The 26,403-nt window shown below is 39.5% G+C and overlaps 1 protein-coding gene across 5 annotated transcripts in view; it reads right to left on the reverse strand.

The window, feature by feature from the left end:
• Positions 1–2,429: 2,429 nt before the first annotated feature.
• The window catches only part of LOC122801110 (mitochondrial ubiquitin ligase activator of nfkb 1-A-like), a 290,707-nt gene continuing 266,733 nt past the window's right edge, over positions 2,430–26,403 (reverse strand). For all 5 annotated transcript variants that reach the window (XM_044070637.1, XM_044070635.1, XM_044070636.1 and 2 more), the window contains one exon: positions 2,430–5,014. In XM_044070637.1, the coding sequence (XP_043926572.1) occupies positions 4,285–5,014 (730 nt within the window). In that variant the 3' untranslated portion in view covers positions 2,430–4,284. The remainder of the gene's footprint in view (positions 5,015–26,403) is intronic.

A 26,403-nucleotide genomic window follows, 5' to 3' on the forward strand; every position in this document is an offset into this window, starting at 1 on the left:
TGCTGAGAATTGATAATGCTCTGGCCCTGCAAGAAATCTGAGGTATCTTCTGCAGCTGTGTCTGATAGGGACATGCAGGTATGCCTCCTTGAGGTCCAGAGTAATCAGCCACGACCCCTTGCCCAGCATGGGAAGGAGTTGCTGTAGAGTCAGCATTTTGAACTTTGGTACTATGAGAAAGGTGTTTAATGCGGACAAGTCCAGTATTGGTCTCCATTGAGATTCTTTTCTTGGAACAAGGAACAGTCTTGAGTAAAACCCCTGGTCTTGTTCTTGTTGTGGAACTCTTTCTATTGCTTTCATTCGAGTCAGCAGAGTGATTTGCTTGATAGCCTCTGCCCTCTGATTTTGTGGTAGGTTTGGCATGCCTTGTTTTCTTGGTAAGGTATGGAAATGAAACCTGTACCCTCGGTCTATAATGTCCAAAATCCATTTGTCCTTTGTCAGTCTGTGATGGTTTTCTGCAAACAGAGATAATTTCCCGCCTAAGGGAGCTTCTAGTTGTTCCCTGGTAGGCGGTAGTAGAGGAAAGTCATTGAGATTGTGGTTGTGGGGCAGGTGAAACCCCTGCGTCACTTCTTTGATTTCCTGGCTGCCATTGTCGTCCCCTGTAAGGGCCTCTGTATTGGCCTCTTCCTCGGCCACGTCTGCTCTTACCCCTTTGAAACTTTTCTGGATTAGGAAAGGACCAGTTTTTTGAAGGCCAGTTCCTACTGAATCTGGGGGGTTGAACCTGGAGGAAATCTTTCACAGTCTGAACTGATTTTGCTTTTTCTTCGATGGTCTTTAACACATCCTTAGCATTTGCACCAAAAAGCTTGTTCTTTTCCAAAGGTGCATCCAGAAGTTTTGATTTTACATGATCTGGTAGAGCTAGAGTCAGAATACAAATCATCCAGAACATCAAGTACAGGAGGAATAGCTAAGGGCCTGTGCTGAGGCTTCTTAAGGAAAGTCCTAAGGCGTTTCCTAGAATCAGAATATTCTTGACCTTGCCACTTGAAATGTTCCCTCATGGTGTGCAGAACTTCCCCAAAAGAAATATCCTCAGGAGGGGAGGCCGAGGGGATGGAATCTTCTGCATCCGAGTCCTCATAGGTCTGGAAGAGCTCTTCCTGGCTATCTGAGTGGACAGAGCCCTCAGAATCTTCATCTGAAGGAGTAGGGTCAGAGGGTTCAACCCGGGGCTTTTTATCAGGAGGAGGCTGGGATCCTCTCTCAGGATGGGCCTGTGAACCTCTAATCATGGAAATCAAATCAGCAGCCATGGACATAATTTGTGTCTCTGGAGTCGGCTGAGGTAAGGATTTAGAAGTAATATGCTTTGTTTTGCTGGCTGCCTTAGCCCTAGTGTAGGCCTTAATAGACATGGCCATAGGGGGCCTGGCAGCTCCACGTGTAGGAGTGACCTTGTCTACAGCAATGGTCTCGGGCATTTCCTCGGTTTCGGTATCCGGAGGAAAATCTATAACTGGCGTCGGAGTAATGTCTGGAATCGGAGTCGTCGGTAATGCGGTGTCTTCGGTTCGGAGCGGTGGAGAGACCGTCTCAGAGGGAACCGGAGCACTCGAGCTAGGTTTTGGCGTGGAGTCGGTGGTAGACGCGGGCTGAGGATGTCGGTCCCGGTCTTTTCGCTTTTTGGGAGTTTGCGATGTCGGAAGATCCGACGGCATAGTGTAAGCAAAATTATCGCCGAAAAAATCTTCAGCGAACTCCGCCCGGCGCCTGAGAGTGCGCTTGTTGAAGCGAGCACAGGCGACACAGGCCGAGACGTCGTGGTCTGGGCCCAGGCAAGGGAGGCAGTAAGAGTGGAAATCCTTATGAGGTATTTGTTTACCACAAGAAAGACAATTGTTAACTTTGTCAGTAATTCCTGACATCGGCTGAGGCAAGAAAAGGTCCCCAACGGGGTACTTAGCTTTTTTGAAGACTTCGGTATCGTAGAATACAGGAGCTGACCGACCGGCACTTGCGAACTGCTTCTGCTTCGGGCACCGCGCGGCAAGAAAGACTGAAGAAAATGGCGTCGGCTGATGCTTATGTACTCCAGCCGCTCTGACGTCGGAGAGAAATGCGACATCAGCCGACGTCGGACCCAGACTTTGGAATCCGGCCGACCGAGGGCTGCCTGAGGCAGGACAACCCACATGTTATGACTGCAGTTGCATTCTTGAAGGACATCACAGTGTAACACTCTGCTCAATGAATTGCTTGCCTGGGAATTCTTTGCCCATATTGCTCGCACTGCAAAATTCATATCACTGAAATGTGCTTTGGCTACCAATTCATATCGCCTAATTTAATGCAAGTATACATTCCTACCCAGAAGTGTTCATTTTGGTTATATTTCAAACATTCTGAGTAATCCTTTTTCTTCAGTTTCTTTCCATTTGTATTTCTGTTTAGTATGAAAAGGGAGTAAATATAAAAACAGCTAATTTTTCATTTAATGTTTTTTTCCTTTAAACTTCACTATCGCAGTGTACACAAGATTTGATTTTGAGCATACAATACTGATAGAGAAAAGCCACAAATGGACAAACAGTTATACAGTTTGTGCAGTACTACTCTTTCAGCTGTAGGCACTATGTTGATTGCAACCACTTTAAAATGCAATACTTCAGGACCTGTGTTATGGTTAGCAGACTTCCATGATTTCAAAAAAGTAGGAAACATCATTACACTTTTTAGTGCATAGTTACACCTTTTGAGTGCAACAGTTCCTTCAGAAGCAATTCAAAACAGACCCCATTATACAACAACAAAATAATACACTTTAAAAATCAGAAGTTCTATGAATGAGAGAACTTGAAACACATTTACTGTGGAAAGGTAAGACTCCAGGAAAGGATCGACATATTTTAAGTACTTTTACAAAACAAATGAGCTAAGATACATTTACAGTAATGTTAACAAGACTTAGGTTCACGATGAAGACGAAAAAACATGTATTTCTGGTAATTCAGTGACCGCAAGAAACTGAAAAATGCTGCCCAACTCAGAGGCATTGGGCAGATAATCACATGGCAAATATGAAAGGGTTTGTAGCCAGAGAGATAAAGCCTTTAATGCAACCCAGATGACCCAGGACTGACTAGAGAACTGGATGCTGGAGGAGCTAATGGGAAAGGATGTGGGTGAACAGCCAATGTCAGCCTGCTGTTCCCAGGGGTAGAGGGCAGCTAGTCTTGCTACTATAGTGACACCCAGTGGAGGATGAGTTTCACAGCAAGTTATCCAAGCAGAATTCAGACAATGATAGGTAGGTACATGCCAAAACACAGTCAGGCAAGCACTGAAACATGAATGCTCATGAGTTTCTATTGTGGTCAAGTCTGTGATATACTCCAGAGTCAAAGACTAAAGCACATTACAAATACCATCTGTGGCTGCCTGAATGATGTCCTCCTCTCTTCTGATGGCTCCTGCACCTTGTACACATCAGGAAAAATGGTGTCTACACTCTGGGAAATAAATGAGCAAGAGGAGACAGGATTGATGCTTGGCTGGTACAGGTAAAGAAACAGCATATGAAAAACAAGCAAGAAACATGTATGGAAGCACTATTACTTTAAGGGGATGGAAGGGAGTTTGGTAAAGGTTATAATGGGTGCCACTACTGCAATACAAGGAAGACAAAATTACCATATGCATAACATGCCTTTAAATCATTTTGTGTTTCCAGTGAATAAAGATCAATCTATCTGGATACCAAAATTATAACAAAGACAAAGTTACAGCAAATGAACTCAAACACCAAGTCTTACTAAATTTGCAAAACAATCAAGTATATATTTATATACATAAATTACCATCAAAGCTCAATGAAGAATAAATAGGTGAACTATAACTGGAATTTGAGCAATATAAACGACTCAAGTGTTTTTTTTCCATAAACCAGATATCAGATTTTTCTTCTAGTTTCAAGACAGACAACTTCAAAATTTAGAAACTGAAAAAAAAAATAATTACTGTACTAGAATCAACAAATTAGTACGAGTTAAAAGAAGCAAATAAAGTGACACAAAGATTAAAATTAAGACTCTTATAGCTCAATTTACCTGGCTCAGCATAAACTGATCTCTCTACTCAAGTCTGCTCATTTTTAGCAAAAGCATGAACATTCAACCTGATGCATCAAAATGGCTAAATATGTCAGATGTGACAATTTTTTTAAACACAATTTTCACAGATAAAGAATGGATTATCAAAATTTTGAGGTAATACCACGGCAAGGCAACAGAAAAATTTGTGTCTAAATGTAAAACTCTGAGACTGTGGTAGTTATGCCTGGTACAGAGGTACCACCCTCTCTATTGCACATCGACAAATAGGACATGTACGGCTAGGTAGAGCCTGATAGCAATCAAAACAGCAGCATACATGGCCACAGCCCAGCAACACACACTGTCGTGGATTTGACAAGCAGATAATACAAGCATTCTCTGGGATTTCATCATCCTCATTCAAAAAGTGCTGATCATCTCTTCCCTGCCTCATCTGCTCAAATTCTCGTCTCCTCTCCTCTAATTCTTGCTGTTCTTTAAAAAGGTGGTATACTCTGCGTAAAACAACAAGGACCACCACTGCACCAATTAATCCACAGGCTATGGTTAGAATCTTCCAGAAATTCATGACAGAGCTTTGATCATCTACAAGGGTCTGGTAGTCTGCAAGTGTTAGAAAATACTCAGAACCATTTTTGGGTGGTTGCAGTTTGACAACTTTATCTGAATCAAGTACCAGTTCTCCAATTCCAGTCAAAGAAGCTCCGACCTTTATCAGTTCCTCTGTTTCTAAGATACCCTTCGGTTTTTCACCAGTCAGATAATGGCTAAGTAAATCCTTGAAATCATGGTTAGGCTGATGAAATTTTTCAAACACAGTTTCCAAATGAAGTCCAGAGGCTTGCAAAGGATTTACTACACGGACTGATGCATGTCCACCATTCTGTGATATTAACTCAAATGGCACCATATTCACATGTTCATGCAAGATGCTCTCATTTTCACTCCTGTAAAAGAGGAAAAATATTTCCAAGTTCATTAAAGCACATAAAAAATAACATCTGAAGTCCTGCGACATCACAAAAATTCAAACAGGGTTATGTGAACCATACCTAGACGGTCTTACAATACAGAATCAGAATATTAATAGCAATTAAAGGAATCACAGTAAATTTGTACAAGTATACCAAAAAGCATGCCACTTCCTGCTGTTCAGAGTATGAAATAAAATTCATATGTCAACAATATCATCAGCTGTTAATCCCAGCATTCTCTACAGCAGACAGAGCAAACAAATGCCACAGTACAGGGTTCCAAAACAGTGTTTGCCACTACTCAGCATGATGCTACCATTACGCATCTGTGGATAAACCTTTTTTAGGTTCATTAAACCAAATCAAACTGTAACTAAACCAAGGTATCATAGTATTAAAATACAAAACAAGATGTATAAAATACACAAAATACAAAAGAAATTCAGTACATAGTATGAAACCTCAGCACTGACAACAGATGAATAAATAGCAAAAGTCATTGCTGCAGAAATCAGACATTTGATCTAATCCTTTTGGTGGATGCAGATGTCTTTCTTCAGCTAGGATCTCTTCATCCATTGGTCATCTTGAGCCATGGTCAATTAGTGGCCAAAGTGGCCATAAAAAGACAGACTTTCATACCTTCCTGTCCTTTTCTGGCAACCATAACAAGGCAAACAAAGACAGTACAAGTCCTCTTCTGGTGGAAACACTAATGATATACAACATGCTTAAAGGAATGTATAAAAAGAACAATGGTTCTATAATACTGAGCAGGCATTCACTGCAATGCCAAAGACTGATGCTCCCAGAAATGAAACACTGGAAATTGGATATTCAAGTGTGATGTGACAAGATCCAACAGTGGACAGCTCAGCTTCTTTACAATGCACAGGAAAACATTTCTGACCTGAACCCACTTACAAGACTGACATTCTTCAGTTTAAGCACCAGGCACTATTTTTTGTAGACTTAAGAAGTAAGTTCTTTGAAGGCTAGGTTGTCTTGAATGTCCTGCTTCATGATGATCACTGTCAATCTGCTCCTGTACTTTTATGTTCCACATCACTGCAGTACAGTCACTAAAAATTTGTAAGTTCACCATGCTCCATGTCCAGACGTTAAGGTCATTAAGAAAAGCGTTAAACAAGTTCTATTTACCTGTAACGGTAGATGTTCAAATTTCTCACTACCTGAGTGGCATTTTGGGTTATCTGTCAAGGTAACTCAGTAATGGCCACCTTTCAGAAGCTCAGTCACCCTCCCTCTTTCTTCCCGTGACAGCTAATTGGCTGAGCATATGGAAGGTATCTCAAGCCAGAATCATTTAGGAATAGTAAATTTTCAGCCAATCACATTACCATTAAAAAAATCCACAAAAACAACCAAATCAAAGAGGATGAAACCCTCAACAACTATGTACAATCTGGGGTATAGCACGTGCGTGCTGTCACTGAAGCAGTGAGTAATTTGGACATTTACTGTTACAGGTATATAGGACTTGGGCAACTGTAATATGTTCATCTCTCTCACTGCCTTAGTAGCATTTTGGGTAGATTTCCAAAGCTTGGGATGTAGAAGGATAAGGATCCAGGAGCCCCTGAAGAACTGTCCCAGCAAAGCCTGCTCTAGACCTCGAAAAGGAATCCAGTTTGTAATGCTTTGTGTAAGTACAAACAGGGGACCAGGTTGCTGACTCTACAATGTTTCTAGAACCCACACCTTTCCAATATGCTCTTGAGGAGGATAATGCCAGTGTCAAATGAGCCTTAACCTTGAATGGAAGAAGTTTATCATGGTAAAGAATAATAAAAGACAATAGCAGAGGACAGCCAATGTACCACAGTTTGCTTACAGACATGTTGATCTTCCTTAGCCCCATAGAAGGGCAAACAGCTGTTCATCAATCCTAAAGAGCTTTAGCTCAGTCAATATAGTACCTGAGCTACCTGTGCACATCCCAGGTATGTAGGATATTTTCTCCTTTTTAGATAAGGCTAGAACACTGGGAGATTGATGGCTTCATTCAAGCTAAATTTAGAAAAAACTATGGCATGAATGACAAATTTAATGCATAGCACAACCCTGCCCTGTGAAAAATCAGATAGGTCTGGCCTACCATAAGAGCTTGCAGCTCAGAGACTCACCCTCAGAGCAATACATAATTTTCCAAGCAATGAATTATAAATCAGCCTGAGAGACTGTTTCAAAAGGAGGTTAAGGTAATTTTTTCAAAAACAAAACAGAGATGCCAAGGAGAAGGAGTATGTCACATGCAACACTCCTTTCATAACTCTGACCACAAAATGATGAAGGACGAGGATCCATGGGCAGATGAGTTGAAATCTCCACAAGATGCTCACTGAAAGAAGCAAGTGAAAAACCATCTCTACTGTAGAGCACATTGTGTGATGCGTCTTTAAGAAGCATAGCAAGTAATGAACGTGCATATACAAATACCGGGCACGTGTTGCACCTAGTGCCATTTTGAAAGTGCAGCCAGAGAGTTAGCATGTGAGAATGAATGTAGTTAGTTTGTATACAAGTTACCCAAGGTAAAATTAATAGCACTGTATTGTGTTTGTACATAATAAAATGTAATGGATCCACCATTATGACCAATAGTGGCAGCAAGTGCAAAACTTGTTGGTACCAAACTGAAATGTCTCCTTGAAGACTTTCCACATGTCTTGAGGGACTTGTGGGATTTTGTCGATAAATTAAAAAAATGTACACACTGGAGAAAATAACCTACTGGTCACCTTGGATGTCAAAAATGTATTCACAGTGGTTCCACACGACACTGGTTTATCATAGTTCAGTGACATTATTTTGGATTCCCATTTAGTTACTGACAACATGCTTAGACTTATCTCCGACTTTATGGAAACAGTCCTGACCAACAATTTCCCATTTTTTAATAGAGAATATTTTAAACAGATCTCCAGGGTGGCAATGGGTGCGACTTGCACCGCAACCTTTGCTAACGCAGTTTTATTAAAATGGGAAAAAGACGTGGTATTTAAACTGGACTATTTTCTGCATTGTAAAAGATGTTGCTGCTTTTTAGATGACATCTTTTTTATTTGGTCAGGTAGGCCACACCAACTAGACGTGTTCATAACCGAACTGGAGAAATTAACAGATTTTCTTAGATCTTCTTAGATTTTCATCCGCCATCGAAGAGCATAAGATACATTTTTTGGATGATGAACTTGTGAAGAACAGTGATGGCACATTAGATACATCTATATATCGTAAACCCACACACTGTAATTCATTTCTGCATTTCAGGAGTTGCCATCCTTTTCAACGAAAGAAGGGTGTTCTAAAAAGACAATCTGCACGAATTTCTGGGTTAACATCAAACAATGACAAGTGCTCAACAGTTGGAGTTATTAAAAAAACTGTTTTTTGGATTGTGGCTACCCTGTGGTTTGGCTGAGAAGATCAAAGAAGAAATCTGGGCAGAGAGAACTAAGAAGTACACTCCAATTCTACATCACGGTTAATGCATCGATGGAACCAACAGAGGTGAACAAGGGAATACAAGTAATTAGAATCTCATCATTCATTACTCCTTCAATGGGGCAGACATCAGGAATATTACACTAAAAAACTGGCCATTAGTATGAATGAAAGTGACTTCAAAGGTCACTTAGATGGTATGCCCTCTTGTATCTACAAGAATCATCCAAACTTCAAGAAATTCTAGAGAGACCAGATAAAAAATCATGTACTGGAAGTTTTGAGACATTGAAATGTGGCTGGTGCAAACAATGCATATATATAGAAAATAACTACAATGGTACACTGTGGGACAACTGTTGGAAGGTGGCTTACTAGGGGCAGATATTTTTGCTATACATCTAAAGCGGTTTACCTTGCCCGGTGACAGTCATGCACAGTCTTTTAAATAGCAAGACCAACAATTCACTTAATAAATGTATTTATCAGCATTTGTATAGCATTAAAAAAAAAAAAAAAAAAGACAACAAAAGTGCCCTAGCAAGGCATGCAATGAGCTGTGAACATTTTTCTACGTTTAGATTTTCCATTCTTGAAAGGATTACAGATGAAAGCAACAAAAGGGACTGTCAGAATTTATTATTTCAGAAAGAATTATGTTGGCAGTTATATTTGGATGCCACTAGTGTACCAGGTTTAAATAATGTAGTATCCATTGATAGTGAAGTGAAATATAAGGCTTCTAAACTTTGAGTTTTGACTGCATATTTTAATTTTCAAGTTATTTTTTCAAAACCCTATTTACTTCAAGTATTCGGTGGCAGAATGCAATCTTTTAATATTTTCTTGCTTGACTTGTTGACAGTGGTTTTCAGTGTTACAAAGTTTCACTGCTGTTTTTGAACAGCACAGGTTACTTTTAAATTGCATATGTCACTAAGCATTTTGGCAGTCTTTTTACATACATTGTTACATACTTCCTGTTTGATATAAAAAGGAGCTGTTTTAGAGTGTTCTCATGATGTTACGGCCTTTTTAGGTCTTTTTATTTCTTTCCGAAGATGTCTACAATAAGTTTGATGAAAATGTTAATATTTTAAATGGTTTTGCAATAAAAGCTACACTTGGAACTGTTTGGCTGTCCTGATCGTTTTGTTTTTTAGACTCTAGATACGTTTTCTTAAGTTTCCACAACTTCTCAGTGTAGCACTCAATCTTCCCCACGTGAAGCCTTATATAAGTAATCATTGGTATGCCATGATGTCTAGCATTCACAGGAAACTTCTAGCCATTACATGGCTTCCTTTCATACTCTTAATGAAATGTCCATTATCATTTGAGCCCAGTCCAGAGAGACAGCAACAATAAAAGTCTTTGTCATTCCAATATCCCCTAAAAACCCTCTCTGGCTTACTGACAGCTGGAAATAACTTTTGCAGAAAATAATCACTGAAAGCAGAATTTAAGGCCACCAGACAGCTTGCTAAGATCAATTATTTATTCAGTTAAGGGTAGTTATAACTCTCTTTTAATATGAGCTGCACAGATACTGGGCCTAAATATTTTATAAAAACTCTGCTTTCAGAAAAGACAAATGGTAAGACAGTCAAATAAAAATGGCAGTCTCGCAGATTTCTAATATCTATGGTGAGGGATTCCAATACCTAAAAGTGAATGTTATGCATCAGGTATGTCCAGAGTCAGAAAGTAAGTCTGAACATTTAAGTATTTTAAATATTTAAAAATTTAATTTAAGTTATTCGTTTAATAATATCTAAATTAGGCATCCCACCATTTCTCATTTTCTGGATACAGAATAATCCTGCTCCTTTTCTTCTTCCTGAATTGGGTCTATCACTTAATGCTGCAGTACTGGAACTGAGCAGGCCAGCAAGAACTGTGGTGTAAAAAGGGATGACATCTGGAAATAGACAGCTGCAAATCTCTAACAAGTACCTTTCTTGCTTAATGCTGATAAACATTTCTGTTGTTTTGAGAAAACAGAATGTTTACCTTCTATTGGCATGGGAGAATATATGTCAGCAATAGACTTGACTCTCACAGATGCACACACAGTGCTCTAGCTTGATGGGAGGAAACACCTTATTTATGACTGTTTTTACTGCTGTCAGTTGATGTTAAAAGACTAATGATTTTAAAAGTCCATTCTTTGTACTGTACTTTTATTTATATTTTTGGAAATGTGTGGGGAAAATACAGCCGTTTAAGAACTAAGTGTAACAGTCGATATTCAGATAGGATAGCGGTTGTAGAAATAATAACTAGAACATCTGTCGTAGAAAGCCAGATGCTCATGCAGACCAGTCCAGTGATTTGCAACACCTCCCCCCCCCAACTGTGCACTGACACCAGCTACAAGGGGAAATCAGCATGCTCCCAGCAGAAATATAGCATCTGCCAGTCCCATCTCAGGAAGGGTTTCAAGGTCAGTCCTGGGCCAGACTCAAATAAAAGCAGAAGTCTTCCTTAGAGTGGCTTTCTGACAGATCTGCAAACACTGACTCCATTACATACTGAAAGAAAAAGAAGACCCTTTAAGGTATGCAGATGAGGAAGGGTATGAAGGAAAAGTGATTTGGCACCCATCCCAACCCTCAAATGCTCAAGAAATACATATGAAAAAACACAATGGGAGCGCCAACAGTGATTCTAATTAAACACTCAGTAACGTTCAGTATATAACTGTACTATGTTTTCATGTGGATCACTGCTACAGTAGTCATGACAACACAGATTATCCCCAGAGAGTTTTATAGTGAGAATATTGGTTCATGTCCAGCTGCAGACTAAAGTCTCTGCAAGATGGCTGAGGCAAAATGTGCCCTACCCTGGTTACAGTTTCAAGCCCACAATTATTGGAAATGTATGTGCAGAGAACCAAGTGCCTGCCTCAAGAAAGGCCTGGGTGCTTAGTTCATAGAATACTTCCTGCAACTTTATGAATATAATATTCTGTAATGGTTGTTGCTACATCCAAAATCCTACTCTCTCCTTACTTCTTCAACTTCCCCCATTTCATCATCCTCCCTTTCCCCTTTGATTTATAACCTTTTGCTTGCATTATGTATATAAGCCTTAACTGTGTAGCTCTACAATATCTACTGAAATTAGGTAATCTTAAACCACCTTGTCAGAACCAAGTCAACACGGTAATACAGACAGCTGATTTAATCAATACAGATGACTACAAGCAGGAGTATATAAACAGGCAAGAGGATGATGGAATTTGCTGGAGAAAATTAGTAATACAGTGAGATGAATTCAAATAGGAGTTTGGACTGCAAGTCAGAGACTATGCTCCCTACCAGGGACTGATATCAGAGTATAGGTAAAGAGACACGGATAGAGGAGTACTAAGTGAAAGAATAGTTCTGAAGAAGTTTTTAGTTCAGCCTAGAACAGAAGCTGCTGTTAAAAAGAGATAGGGCATAAAACGTTTATTAATTTATTTTGCATTTGATTACTAGGAAAGTATGACTAGGCATAATGACGCTTATTCAGCAGAGTCCCAGGGAGAAAAGCTCCATATACATTGTTACAGAAATACAACAAAAATTATATAGTTATGCAGACACTAGAACACAAGAGACTCAAAATCAGAAAAATAAAACAGAGTTAACATGGGAAGTAAATTAATTTACTTCAAATAAAGAGGAGAATCACCTGGAAATAAAATCCACTTCAAAACCATACTAAATCCAGTAAAGTGAAGTCCAACTCCAGAAAGGAACTGCACCAGTCCAACAGAAGTGAAATAAGCAGAATACCACATACAATTACTTTTCATCATGAACAAAGGCTTCATCAGGAAAAAAAATTGACATACAGAAATGGTGCTTTTTATAACTCTAACCCTAAATTGCTAACAAGTTAATGACATAGGTACTGCTCTTAAAGGCATATTCCAATATACTAAAATATAACCCTTCCTGACTTAATCACCGTATGTTATATAACCAAAGTTAAATACTTCAAAACACTTGCTTAAAAATATTTAAACCACAAAAAAAAAACCTTATGAAACTTGTAAAACACATAAAAATTCTTCCATATGTGACAAATGGAACTTTAATAGCTGGTAAAGTGTTTAAGTACTACTAAAATTTCAATATTTACATAAAAATGAGACCAAAGTCGAGACTGAAAGTTTGAATGAAAAGCTTAGACTATTTGTTAACTAGTTACTGCTCAATGTACTTGGGAACAATTCTGGGTAGTCTTTGCTGGCTATTATCAAGACTTGATATCTACTTTCCTTTTGTTTTAGTACTGGTATCAGAGATATATTGCCATTAATACCTGGAGGGTGGGTAACATTTAATTTAGTTTGCCAATATAACTCCATAACCTCCAGAAATTCCTTCCAGGGACCCCCTCTCAGATATGGGGTAACCACTTCCACTATAGTGAATAAAAAAATGTGTAAAGCCACTAAATGATGTTGAATGCCTACACAGAGCATTGTTGCAGTTAGGTGTGGAAATCTCATAATTGTGCTCATAAATTCTTTTTCCAAGTTGCATTTTAGTTTTTCCTGCATAAAAAGATGTACAGATGGCACGAGTTGCAAGATACACTACTCGTCTGGTCTGACAATTACCATCTTGAGCATATACAACTGTTCTGGTCTGGTTCAGAAGGTGGGAAGCTGGTGTTTCAAATATATATTTACATTGAGCACAAGCTCCACACTTCCTTGTTTTATTTTTCTTACCTTTTTAATATTGTTAAATTCTATAAGGTTTTTAAAATGATGAGCTCTTATGTGTGAATAAAGACCCATGCCCCACAATATCACTAAGTTGCCCATCACTAGTCAGAATGTCTCAATATTTATGTGTAATACTTTTAGTGGCATGGGATCCAAAACTATATTCTAGAATAAATGCCCTGTTGAAATTACTTTCTTGTCTAGTGCACTGTAAAATATTGTTGTTAGTACTATTGGCACCTTCCCTAGTGGGTGCCCTCCTTTCCTTCCTACCACCCTTATCATGGTGGAATGCTCCTACAGGTGTTCTTTTGTATTTATCTTTTAGACTAACTTCCAGTAGTTGGGGGTATTTCTCAATTCTATTGTTTGAAACCTCCTCACTTAGAGTTCTTACTAAGGACTGAGAGTATCCTCTCTCCAAAAACATATTTTCCAAAACTTCCCCTTCACTATCAAATACCTCCTTTTCTAATATCGAAAGCCTTATAAATTGGACCTTTACAAGGCTTTTCTTCTGGGAGAGGGGATAAGCACTCTAAAAATGTAAGTAAGCATTGGTTAAAGTTGGTTTTCAATAAACAGTGGATGAAAACCCACCTTCCTTCTTACTTAGGGTAATGTCCAGATAATTAATTTCATGTCTGTCAACTTAGTATGTAAACCTCAGAAAATGGGCAGACTGGTTAATATATTGAAAAAAATTCATCAATCTGTTTTGGGTTTCCACCCTTATAAATAAAGATGTCATCCAAAAACCTAAGGGAAACTAAAATGTGGTGATTAAAGCAAGAACTAAAATTACATTGCTTCGCCCATGTTAGCATTACTAGATTTGCAAATACGGGGGCACATGCTACCCCCATTGTGGCACCCTTTGTTTGCTTGAATATCTTTTTTTCAAACCAAATATTGTTGTTTTCCAGTACTATCTTCATGTATTCCATTATTAACATGATCTTTTGATTGTCTAAAAAGACAAAGCTAAACAATGCTTATTAAACATTTAAAGACATTTCTCTTGTGGAATGCTGGAGAATAAATCTGTCACATCTATAGTCAGAAAAGTTACCTCATTGTTATAATAATCAGGTTTAATTCTTCCTACAAAGTCCCAAGAATCCTTAACTATATGGGTATCCACCTCCAAAAGGGGGTTTAAACATTTATCAATATACAAGGCTAAAGGAAGGGTTTTCCCCCTTTGCAGCTACTCTTGGTCTCATAGGAGAGTTAATTAAATATTTATGTAATTTAGTAATACAAAAAAAGGCTGGTATCTTGGGATTAGAGTTTAAGAATTTATAGGTTTCACAATTCATGCAGTGCTGTAAAATTTCATCTTTCAAAAACTGGTCAATTTTATGACAAGAGTGATGTACCTCATTTATAGATGCTGGAACATTAGTGTCATTATTTAGCAATATTTTTATAGTACATTACCACTCTCTTGCCTTTGTCAGGCTTCACGATATTAAGACAATTATTGCTTTTAATTTCCTGTAAAGCTATATAGTCATCCCTAGTCAAATTGAATTTTTAGGTCTCATATTCCCCTTTGCAAATTCATAAGTTGCATTCTGATGGGTGCTGGAGAATACCTGTACAGTGGGGTGGGGAACAGGCATAGCCAAACTCCTTTTCTTTAAATAAAGTGATGGCTCAGCTGCATCCAATACAGCTGTTAAAGGGCAAGGCAGTGACGAGATTTGTGGAAGGTGTTTGCTGCAAATCTAGCTATTTTATTATAGCATTTTTCAACTTTATTTTGAAAGATTGAGAAAAGGTTTGTAAATAGAGGGTATGCATAAAGTAAGGCTGGTAAAAGGTAGGTTTTAGCAATGCTTTCCTTACTACTTTTGGTTATAAATGCATTTGATCTGTACAGCTGACCAAGGTTTTGGTGAGAGTTTTTTTTTTATATCAGTTTGAAAGTGGACAGTATTAAACACCTTTGACTAGATCTAAGAATAGTGTAGCAACCAGACTGCCTGCATCTTGGCTCTTGCTTATGGCTTCAGCAAAATGAATTAGGGCTGTAGTTGTACTATAAGGACAGAAGCCAGGTTTACATGATCACTATAAAAATCGATCAGAGGTAGTTAGATTGCAATTTGTCCTTCCAGTCTCTCTTTCCAAAGGAACAATGGCAGGACATAATTAAGTAAGCAATACAGTCCAGAAGGTGTAGTACTTTTGTTTGCAAATGTTTGCATAGGTATTTTTATATCCCCAGAAGACTTCGGAGAATCTTGCTTAGGTAGACAGAAAATGTATGGGTGTAACACAAAAGTGAGAGGTAACTGGGAACATGTTTCTTGGAAGTGTGATAAGTTGGCAGATTTTAAAAAAATCACTATAAACACAAAACAAAAGGCAGCAACAAAAAAAACCTAAGGTTTATTCACTCCTTGGTGTCTCAACAGAAAAGTTATTTAGTGGAATCATACTAAGCCCAAAATGCATGCCATTTAAATGATACTAACAATTAATCAATTTTATAACACTCACATGTTAAATGCCATGCATAACTGCCCTAGAAGGCATTTTGCTGTGATGCTAGGGAGTGAATAAACAAACATTGCTGCCACTGCATTTTGTTTTATGTTTATAGTGTGGTTTGATCAGCATTTTATAGATTTTAAAAATTCCTTAGAGTATTCCGTCAGAAATGTTGGGGGAGCAAGTGGTTGTAAAACCAAGGGAATCATTCTTTTGAGCTGGGACACAAGATCTAAAAGTACAGTTTTGTACCTACCATAAATGTAGATGTTCGAGGATACACATTGCTGCAGTCCTAACCATTGGGAATACCTATAATATGGTGGGCGTGGTCAAGCGCATTATGCTGATGTCAGGACGCCAGGGTACTAATGCGATGACCGGACCGTCATATCCTCAGTCTTTTCTTGCCCCAGATGTCAGAAGACCCTAAAAGACAAGGCCCAAACCAAAAAAAAACCAAAAACCCTGCACCAAACATATATACAAAATATATACAAATGTGCAGATATCTAGTATACACCACACCACCACTAAACACAGGGGGAGGGGGGAGAGGGGGTGGACACAGCAATGTGTATCCTAGGCTGGCAAATCATAAAGAAGCAGGAGCTGTCAACATGCAATGAGGCCTAATCCCAGCTGGTCTCCTTGCCATGATGAGATAAAAAAAACAAAATGAAAAACAAATCCAACTAGAAATACTTTTTGCAGAACACAGACTTGCCCTGAGAACTCAAAGCAAAAGAAACAAACAACTGCTGTTATTTTGGGGATCTGCATAGAAAGTAGGCAAATGAATAGTTTGGTTTAAACCTAAAAAACACCTTAAGCATAAAAGGAAGGATTAATGCGTAAAGATACCCTATCCTTATGAAAAATCAAAAAGGCTCCACTGCCATAAGGGCCTGCAACTCAGAAACCCTTCTTGCAGAAGTAATGGCCAACAAAAGCAGTCTTCCATGACAAGTATTTCAATTCAGCAGTGTTTCTCCAACACAAAATTGAGATCCCAAGCAGGAGTAGGGCTCTCATTTGGGGTCTTATATTCTTTGCCCCTCTAAGAAATTGCTTGAACAAAGGATGCGAAAACAATGGTGGGTCACAATCATAGTGAGCTGAAATTGCTGCAGCATGAATCTTAATGGAAGAGAAAGACAAACCTTTGTCCAGTAACTCTGTAAGATATTGAAGAACCACACTCAAATTTGGCTCAGTAATCTCCAAATTGTTTGCTGCACTCCAAAACAAAAATCTCTTCCATTTTACACTCTGTACACTTTCCTTGTACTAGGTCTTCTGGCTTCCATAATCACATTTAAAACTTGTTGAGGAAGCTGAGACCTGCTGTCTTTCAAAACAGAATATGCCAGGCTGTTAGATGTAGAGTGAAGCTTGACATTGAGCAGATGACCGTCCCTCTGAGACAACAGGTGTGGAATCATCCATGGAGGCTTCCAGACTCCTCAGTAATGGGTACCAGTGCTGCGAGGCCAATCTGGAGCTATTAAAATCATCCTTGGCTTGTCTTGTCTGACCTTTAGAAGCACCTTTGGAAGAAGAGGCAGAGGTGGAAAGGCATACATGAAGATTTTTCCAACTGAAGCATCCACTTTCCAAGCTGTGTGATGAAATCTGCAAAACTTTGGCAGCTGGTGGTTTAGTGGAGAAGCGAACAGATCTATGTCTGGAGTTCCCCATGACACTGTCAATTTTTGAAATACATGAAGATCCAGTTTCCACTCGTGGGGATCCATGATTTGTCTGCTTAATACATCTGCTAAGGAGTTCTGTGCTCCCGGCAGAAACCTTGCCTGAAGAGTTAGTTGCAGATTGAGCGCAGTTTCCCATAAAATCATTGCTTGCCTGCATAGAGGATAAGAATGTGTTCCCCCTTGTTTGTTGATGTACCACATGACAGTTGTGTTGTCTGTTAGAATCAACACCTGCCCTGTAACTCCTTGAAAGCCATTAATGCAAACTGGACTGCTAACATCTCCTTCATGTTGATATGTAGATGCTGTAGTCTGGCAGGCCACTTGTCTTGTATCCACTTTCCATTTAGATGAGCTCCCCAAGCAATGTCTGAGGCATCTGTCGTTAAAATCTGACTTGTTTAGGTGACATTCCTGAGCCCACCACAAAAATTCTTTTTGAATGCAAGGTATTATTTGAATGACAGTGTCCAAATCCTGGCAGTGCTGTGTCCATACATTTTGAGATACCATTGCAGCTTCCTCATATGCAGTTTGGCATTGGGAAGCACCAGAAGATGCCATGAACCCTAAGGCTTGAAGGACTGTCCTTGCAGTGCCGGACTGAAGAGATAGGTGATGGAAGTAACTGGAAAGATTCTTTTGTTTGTCCGGGGTTAAAAGGCCATCTGGGCTGCTGTATTCAGTCTCACACCCAGAAAGCACATGTCTTGAGAGGGTACTAGACTGGACTTTATTTCGTTCACAGAATACCCTAGGCATCTTAGCACTGCTATGACATATTCCAAATGCTGTAGAAGGTCTTCCTTTTCTTGAGCCAGAATCAGGCAGTCGTCCAAATAAGGATAGATTTGAATTCCTTTTAGCCTGAAGTAAGCTATCACTGGAGCCAGAACCTTTGTGAATACTCGGCAATGCAGAGAACTGATAATGAGAATTTCCAGCTACTTTCTGCAACTTAGTCTTATAGGCACATGAAGGTAAGCTTCCTTGAGATCTAAAGTTACCATCCAGTGATCTTTGCCCAGCAGAGGTAAAAGCTGTTGTAACGTCAACATTTTGAACTTGGGAATGTCCAGATAAGTGTTGAGGATAGATAAATCCAAAATTGGTCTCCACGTGTTCCCCTTCTTTGGTACTAGGAACAGGCGAGAATAAAATCCTAGGCCCCTTTCTGGTACAGGGACTGGCTGAATGGCCCCTATTTGGAGTAACAGAGAAATTTGCTTGTGAGCCTCTTTCCTTTGTGGAGGAGGAACGTCTGGCATGCCTTTGAAAGGGGCAAGGTATGGAAATAAAACCTGTAACCGTGGTGAATGATATCCAAAACCCATCTGTCTTGAGTAATTAAATCCCAATTTTCTTTGAAAAGAGACAGTCTTCCTCCCAAAGGAGCTGCCAGACGAGAATGTACTGGCAGCTGAAAGACTGACCCTGCCCTCACCAGAAGTCTGAGCAGGAGAACTCCTGTTCTAGGCCTAAAAGAACCTTGAGCTCTGCCCCTACCACGTCTAGACCTACCCCTAGACTGGGAATCATAAGCAGGATATGTCCATCCCTTAGAAGGCCAATTTCTGCTAAACTTAGGAGGCTGCACCTGCAAAAAATCTTTAACAGTCTGCATAGATTTAGCCTTGTCCTCCATTTTCTTTAAAACTGCTTCCACAGGCGAACCAAACAACACATCAGACTGTAAAGGAGCATCCAAAATCCTTGTCTTAACATGCTCAGCTAAATTCTGATCCCTCAACCAGAACAGAACCAGTGGCAGCCACCCTCGAGGAGGCCTGCACAGCATCAAAACCACATTGCAAAGAATGCTTACCCACTTGTTCAGACACATGAACTAAATCCAGCAACTCTTTACACTCAATACCTTCCAGAGCATCCACCTTAGATTTCAATTGTGAAAGGAGATAATTTTGATATTTTAGCATGTGAAACTGACAATTCAACGCCCTCATGGCTAAAGTGGAAGAAGTATACACTTTCTCTCCCCATCTATCCAAAGCCCTTGCCTCTTTATCAGAGGGAACAGGATTTTTAACAACAGAGGCCTTAACACCTTTAGGCCCCTGAGAAACAATTTCTGGGTCTGCCCTAGGACTCTTAAAAAGATACTTATGAGCTTCAGGCACCCTATAGTACCTATCAGGCTTAACAGGGGCAGGAGGCAAAGAATCTGGGTTCAGGGAAGCCTCTGCAAAAACATCTTCCACCACATTCAACACAGGAGGTATAGCCAAGGGCCTATGCTGATTCCCTAAGCCTCTTCCTGGAATCAGAGAAATCTTGGCCTTCCCATTTAAAATGCTCCCTCATGGAATGCAGAGTCTCTGAAAATGAAAAATCCTCAGGAGGAGAAGCTGAAGGAGTGGAATCATCCACATCAGAATCAGAATAATGAGGAACTCCTGCAAGTCCCTCTGAACACTGTTCAAAACTCTCAAACTCAGGCTCCACCCTAGGCCTCTTATCAGGAGGGGGCATAGAACCTCTAATCATAGTAATCAAATCCTCTGCCATTTTAAGCATATGTTTCTTAGGCACAGAACCTGAAGTGCTAGGAGAAGCCCCCACTGAAGCTAAACTTGGCCTACCTCTCAAAGAAGTCTTGGAAACAGAAGGAGAGGCTCTAACTACCTTAGGAAGAGAGGGAAGAACAGCTACCTGAGAAGCCCCCTCAGCCTGGCCTACCTCCTGAGAGGGCACATCCTGCAACAGCAAAGTCTCTACCTGAGACTCCACAGAAACTCCTGGCAAAACCTCTGGCTCCACTGAGCCTTCTAAAGAAACTGCGGTTCTTCAACCCTAGGCTTTGCTGCTTTGTCCTTGCGCTTTTGGATGAAGCGTCGGAGCATCCGGCGGCATTTTATAATTACAACGCTTCCCAAACACTAACCTGGCACAGTCTAACCTTCTCTTAATAGTGCGTTTGTTAAATCTAGCACAGCTCAGGCCCTAACAAGGTATACACAAAGTATGGTAATCCCTATGAGGTATCCGTTTCCCACAAGAAATACAGTTATTCACTTTTTCTGACATCCGGTTAAATACTGAGGCAAGAAAAAACCAAAATGTTCAGCCAACTTTGATTCGGTCTGAAACTCCGACTTCAGAAAATTTCAAACTGCTTCTGCATCGGACCATGCGGCAAAAAGACTGAGGATATGGCGTCGGTCATGCGCATTAGTACCCTGGCGTCCTGACATCAGTCTAATCAGCCATATACTTTGGTATTCGGGCCGACTGGACAGCGGACTACCCAATGGTTAGGACTGCAGCAATGTGTAATGAAGAACATCTGCCTACATACAAAAAGGTCTTACTAAGTTTAAAATTACTGGCTGCCAAAAAGCAATTACTAGGAGATGCAAAATCAAAACCTAAACCTACTTTTACTGAAGTTCTGATTACTGTAAAGGAGAGAAAAGAACTAGATGTGGGAACTTTAGAAAAGTGAGTGAGGAAATTGCATACAAATAAACTGAATTTGTGGGAACAGTACATGCAAAATAAAGTTCAGGAGGAGGAGTAAGGTTTAAGTGATAGCAGGAATTGAGCAATTTATGTAATGTTGTGAGTTTTAGGAAAGAAAATGTATATGTACTATATAATGTATGAATATGAAAATGGTATTACGTTTCTTTTCTATTAATATATGTCTACCTATGTCTTGACTAAGAATTTAATAAAGGTGTTTACAAACAGAACAGTCTTGGTGTCCACCTCCTCTAATAAAAACTCTGTAAAGATTCCTGAAATAGATTCCAGTCCAAACAACAAAGAAGAAAATTGGCGATGGGATCCCCTCCGCTTTGAACCTGAGAAAGCATATGTAGTCTTGTGATATGAAAATGTAAAAGAACAAGAGAATGCTGGTCCAGGCAAGTATCACAGAGGCAATGTAAGTGCTTTCATTCAATAATGTTATCAACTTTTTCAGAATTTAAAGTTACAGAACCTTCTTGAAGCTTTAAAAACACTTCATGTTACATAACAGATGACATTGTCATGCATGCACAATTAAGCAGTCATTTGAACAGTACCCTTAAAGTTACAAAACCATTTTAAATTCATGTATTAAAAACACTTAAAATACTTACTTTAATACATGTATATAGGAAATAAAGCACACCAAAGTATATAAAAATAAATACATAATCATTTAAAAATTTGTAAATTTTTTTTCTAATATCAAATTGTATTGTGAATATATGGCATTACGAGTAATCGAATATCAAATATATATGAAAGTATTTAAAAGTGTTTTCTCCTCAATGTTTTTCAGCGTTTGCTTGTTTGAAATTTAAGATAGCTGCACCTCTTTTTAAAGACAGTGGCACCATATATTAACAGATTTTAAATGCATCTTGTGTATACATTTTATAAATTCTGTTAGGCTTGTTTTAATTTCATATTTATATTTATTAAAGAAGTATTTAAAATAATTTTAATTCATTGCTTTAAAATGGTTCTGAACTTAAAGGGTATTGTTCAAATGCATGTGTCATCTGTTATGCATCAAGAAGTGTTTTTTAAAGCAGAGGAAGATGATGTAACTCATTTTTGAAGGAGTTCCTTACATTACTGAATGAAGGACGAGCTGTCTTTTTGTTCTTTTGGATGCATCCGTTTTTTGAAAAAGAAATAGTACTAAATAAAAACCCTGTGCCTACTTTCCCCTTTGTCATTTTCTCCATATTTTCTTTCTGAAGCAAATCTTCCAAAAAAGCTCCATTAATTGCACTTGGTCTTTTGACACTAACGAAATCCAATGAAACCTCAAACTTGACAGACAATGCAGAACACATATGCATCTCGTTATTGCTCTCTAATGATCTGCGTATAAAGACAGCTCAATCCCTATGTTTGTGGTCATACAAGGAACAGGAAGATCCCCCCCCGCCATACAGTCTTTGTATTCAGAGCTCCACATCCATCACTGTGTCTACCAGTCACCTCCTACTACTCAGACTATTTCTGTTACGGGGTTCCCTGCAGTCTGCATTCACAGGGGATTGTTTTATGATCTACTCCTGTTACTTCCTCCTTCCCATGGTCCACATGGTAACATCCAGAGGCAGGTGTGCTGGGAGTACATGCTGTGTATCTCCCCACTTTCATGTCAGTTTAGCCATGCCCACTACCTATACCCTCTTGAGGGGGGAGCTGGCACTGACTACAGGTATGATTTAAGAGTTCTAGTACTGGAGACAGAGAGTTCAAAAAAACGTAAGTCAAAAATCAGGGGAGGTATAAATACCTCTTTTGGGATGCCCCTTATCTTCACATTTGAATTGGTCCTTCATAGAGATAAAGTGTGTCTAGTGAGAAGTCTTCTGTGGATGGTGGTGAAGGGGATTTCAGATGAAAGGGTGCCCTTGTCAGCGTCCATTCCTAAAGGAGAAAACATCTGTGATATGTACACCAGTTTTTTTTTTTTGTCCAAATCAGAGGAATCTCATTCCCTGGTAGGACAGAATCCGTCTTCCACTTCTGAGGAAAGAAGACTCCAGATACAGACAGCTAGTAAAGCTGGTTCTGCAAGCTTTGTATAAAGGTAAAGAAGGCCTGAATGGGCATAAACCAGACCTAGGAAGGGGAGGGTCATAGGACTCGCACATTACCAGACTAACAGGTATCAGCAAGGGGCCTACAGTGATGGACATTGAAGGCCTAGTTCTCTAGTTCCTCACCTTTGAGATGGTGACCACCCTAGGAGGTTAAGACACCATGGATGGAAGTCTCACAGATTTACCTTATGATTATAGATGTTTGCTGCATGCTAACATCCATAGCAGTAGCAACCTTCCTCCCATGCTTACCACTAAAACAAGCATAATAGTCTGCTTCCTGGTAAGCTGCATTTAGACCCACCATAGAAATCTTTGTCCCAACAGATGTGTAAAGAAAGTACAGTTGTGTAAAGTTTTACCATAACAGTAAATGTTATGAATTCTTCAACAGTGAAAAGAAGGACATGTGGTATTCTCCAGCAAAGGATAGCCCAACATCCGGTCATTATACCACAACCTTTATATCCATCTAACGTCATATATCATATACTCCCCGAAAAGGCGCATGGCATAAAGGTAACATACGTATGCTCCATACTCAAAACTGAAGTGCTCCAACAGAACTAGAGCAACACCAGTAGATATGGGAACATGCACATCCAGAGGGAAAAAGAAACAAAAGAAAAAGTCAAAGACACCTCAGCCAGCAAACAGTTCCCAACAGAAGAAACAGACCAAAGGTAGTTGGAGGGAGAGACTAAATACTGCAACAGTGAAAAGAAGGGCTTCTATTTTTGAGATAAGATTTTACACAAGTGTTCTGTGGCTTCCCTTATCACTGTTGCAATATATATAACATGTAGGAGATTACCAAAGCTACTGAAAAGGATGGGAGGAGGAAGGCAAAGAAGAGCCCTCCAGTAACTCAAAGGACAGCTCTGGCAAATCCTGATCTGGCTCTGGAAATGATATCCAACTTATAATGTTTAGTAAAAGTGTGGACATAGTACCAAGTGGCAGTTTCAAAAATGGATCTAGTAGCTAAACCCTTGAAGAACACTCCATAGCAGGTCACTGCCCTCACAGAATGAGCTCAAACTAAAGCAGAAAACTGAATTCCATGACAGGAATTGGTTTAGAAATCCAGGAGGAGATGGTCTGCTTAGAAACTTACAAACACGTCTTTTATGAAAGGAAACAAAAAGCTTCTCAGATTTGTGGATAGCCTTTGTCTTTTCCCAGTAATTCCCGAGCTGTTTACATAGATCCAAGGTGTGAAGAACCTTCTCACAAGCAGATTGTGAAGGAAAAAAGTAAGGAAGCTGAATAGATTGATTCAGAGATAACTCATTGAATAACCAGGCCATAAAAAAAGAAGTTATGTACTTACCATAACGTTCCATCTGTGTTGTCCATTTTCAGTCTTCCTCAACTGTTGGTTTCGGATCCAATCCCTCAGATTGGACTTGGCTGTTGCTAAAGCTCATGGCAACCAAAAGCTCTCAATCTTCTCCCTTACCCATAATGCACCAACCCCAATTACCTCAGATCGTGTTTGCTGCCTTAGCAGAAAGTAAAAGATGGAAGTTATTATGCAGAAGCTATACCTAGAGCTTGTATAAAAAATAACGACATACAAATCCACTATTCACTCATTCTTCCAGAAGCCTTATGGGTGGGTGTTGGTGGGAGAGGAGCTGAGGAAGAATGAAAATGGACAACACAGATGGAATGTTATGGTGAGTATATAACTTCTTTATCTAATGTTGTCAATTTTCATTCTGTCCTCAGCTGTTGGGACACAGTTCCCAGGTGCCTAATTTCCAAAGTGGACTCAAGGAAGGAATATTCCTGAGCACCACAGAACCAAAAATGCCCGTCCTCTGGAGACCAGATCTAATTTGTAATGAGTAATAAACATATAGGGAGAAGCCAAAGTAGGCTGCTGCACAAATTTCATGCATGGACACTCTGGACTGAAAAACTGAGGAAGCTGCCATGGATCTGGTGGAATGAGCTCAAACTGGTTTCATCAGAGCAATGCCAAATTTCTTATACACAAAAGAAATACAATTTGTTAGCCACTAGATAGAGTAACCAATGTTGGTTCCGTATATGAAACATACAAATAATCCGATTTTCGATATTATTTTGTCTTATGTAAGTAACTGTTTTTGAACATCCAATAAATGTTATACATATTCTCCTTTGTTAGAAAAATTGGGAAAGAATACTGGCAAATTAATAGACTGATTTATATTGGATTCTGACACCACCTCTGGAAGAAAAGATGGGTTGGTACATTTATGAAAATTCAAGTATGGAGGTTTTGCACACAATGCTTGGATCGCAGAAATTCTTCTGGCCGAGGAAATGACCACTAAGAAAATTGTTTTCCATGAAAGATATTGGAGTTCATATGTAGCTGAGGATTCAAAGGTGAAATGAGTAAGAGACTGCAGCACAAAGTTAAGATCCCAAGGAGGTGAAATATCTTTAAATGATGGACTTAAGAATAGACTGCCTTTTAAAAAGTCTTTGCTTAATTTATGGAAAGCTACAGAACAGCCTTCTATTCCAGAGTGAAAACTGGAAGTCATTGCTAATTGTACTCTCATAGTAGAAGAATTCACTCCCTCTTTAAAAAGATGTGCTAGAAATTCCAAGATATCATGAATGGGAGCTGAAAAAGGTTCAGTGTTACAACTCTGCACCCAGTAAACAAATCTCCTCCATTTGCTGGAGTAAAGTTTTCTAGTGGAAGGTCTATGGGAGGACAAATGAATATTACAGACAAGAGAAGAGAGCATAAGTTGTCTGGCTATTAATGTAATTGGAGGAACCAGGCAGTCAGCCTGAGATTCACATCATCTGGACGCATCATGCCTGTTGGGTGAGACAGGAGGTCCAGAAATGGATCCCGAAACCAAGATGGTTGAAGTAGGTGAGGCCAAAGGAAGGGAAACCAAATTTACCAAGGCCAATAAGGAGCAATGAGGATGACCTTGCTCTTCAACTTTGCAGCTTGCTGAAGAAATGTGGGTATTAATGGAGTGGGGGATATGCATAAAAGAAACCGGGGGCCAATCATGAAGTAGAGTATCCCCTGGGGATTCCCCTTGAGGAGGGATTAGGGCAAAGTAGCTGCTGCATTTGTTGTTCAGGAAAGATGTGAACAGATTGCAGCAAGGCTGGCCCCTTTGTTGGAAGATTGTTTCTGCAATATTTTTGTTGAAGGACCATTTGTGAGATAGAAGAATCAACCTGCTCAATTTGTCTGCTGTCATACTGGACTTCCCTTGAATGTGCATTGCTAAAAGAAAGTGGTTGGAAAAGATCACCTACTGCCACAATCTGAGAGCTTCTTGACACGATGGGTAAGATTTGGTTCCTCCCTGTTTGCTGATGTACCAGATGACTGACATG

Source organism: Protopterus annectens, chromosome 4.part1 (genome assembly GCF_019279795.1).
Source record: "Protopterus annectens isolate FY-2018-M chromosome 4.part1, PAN1.0, whole genome shotgun sequence".
In the NCBI taxonomy this organism is placed as follows: domain Eukaryota; kingdom Metazoa; phylum Chordata; order Ceratodontiformes; family Protopteridae; genus Protopterus; species Protopterus annectens.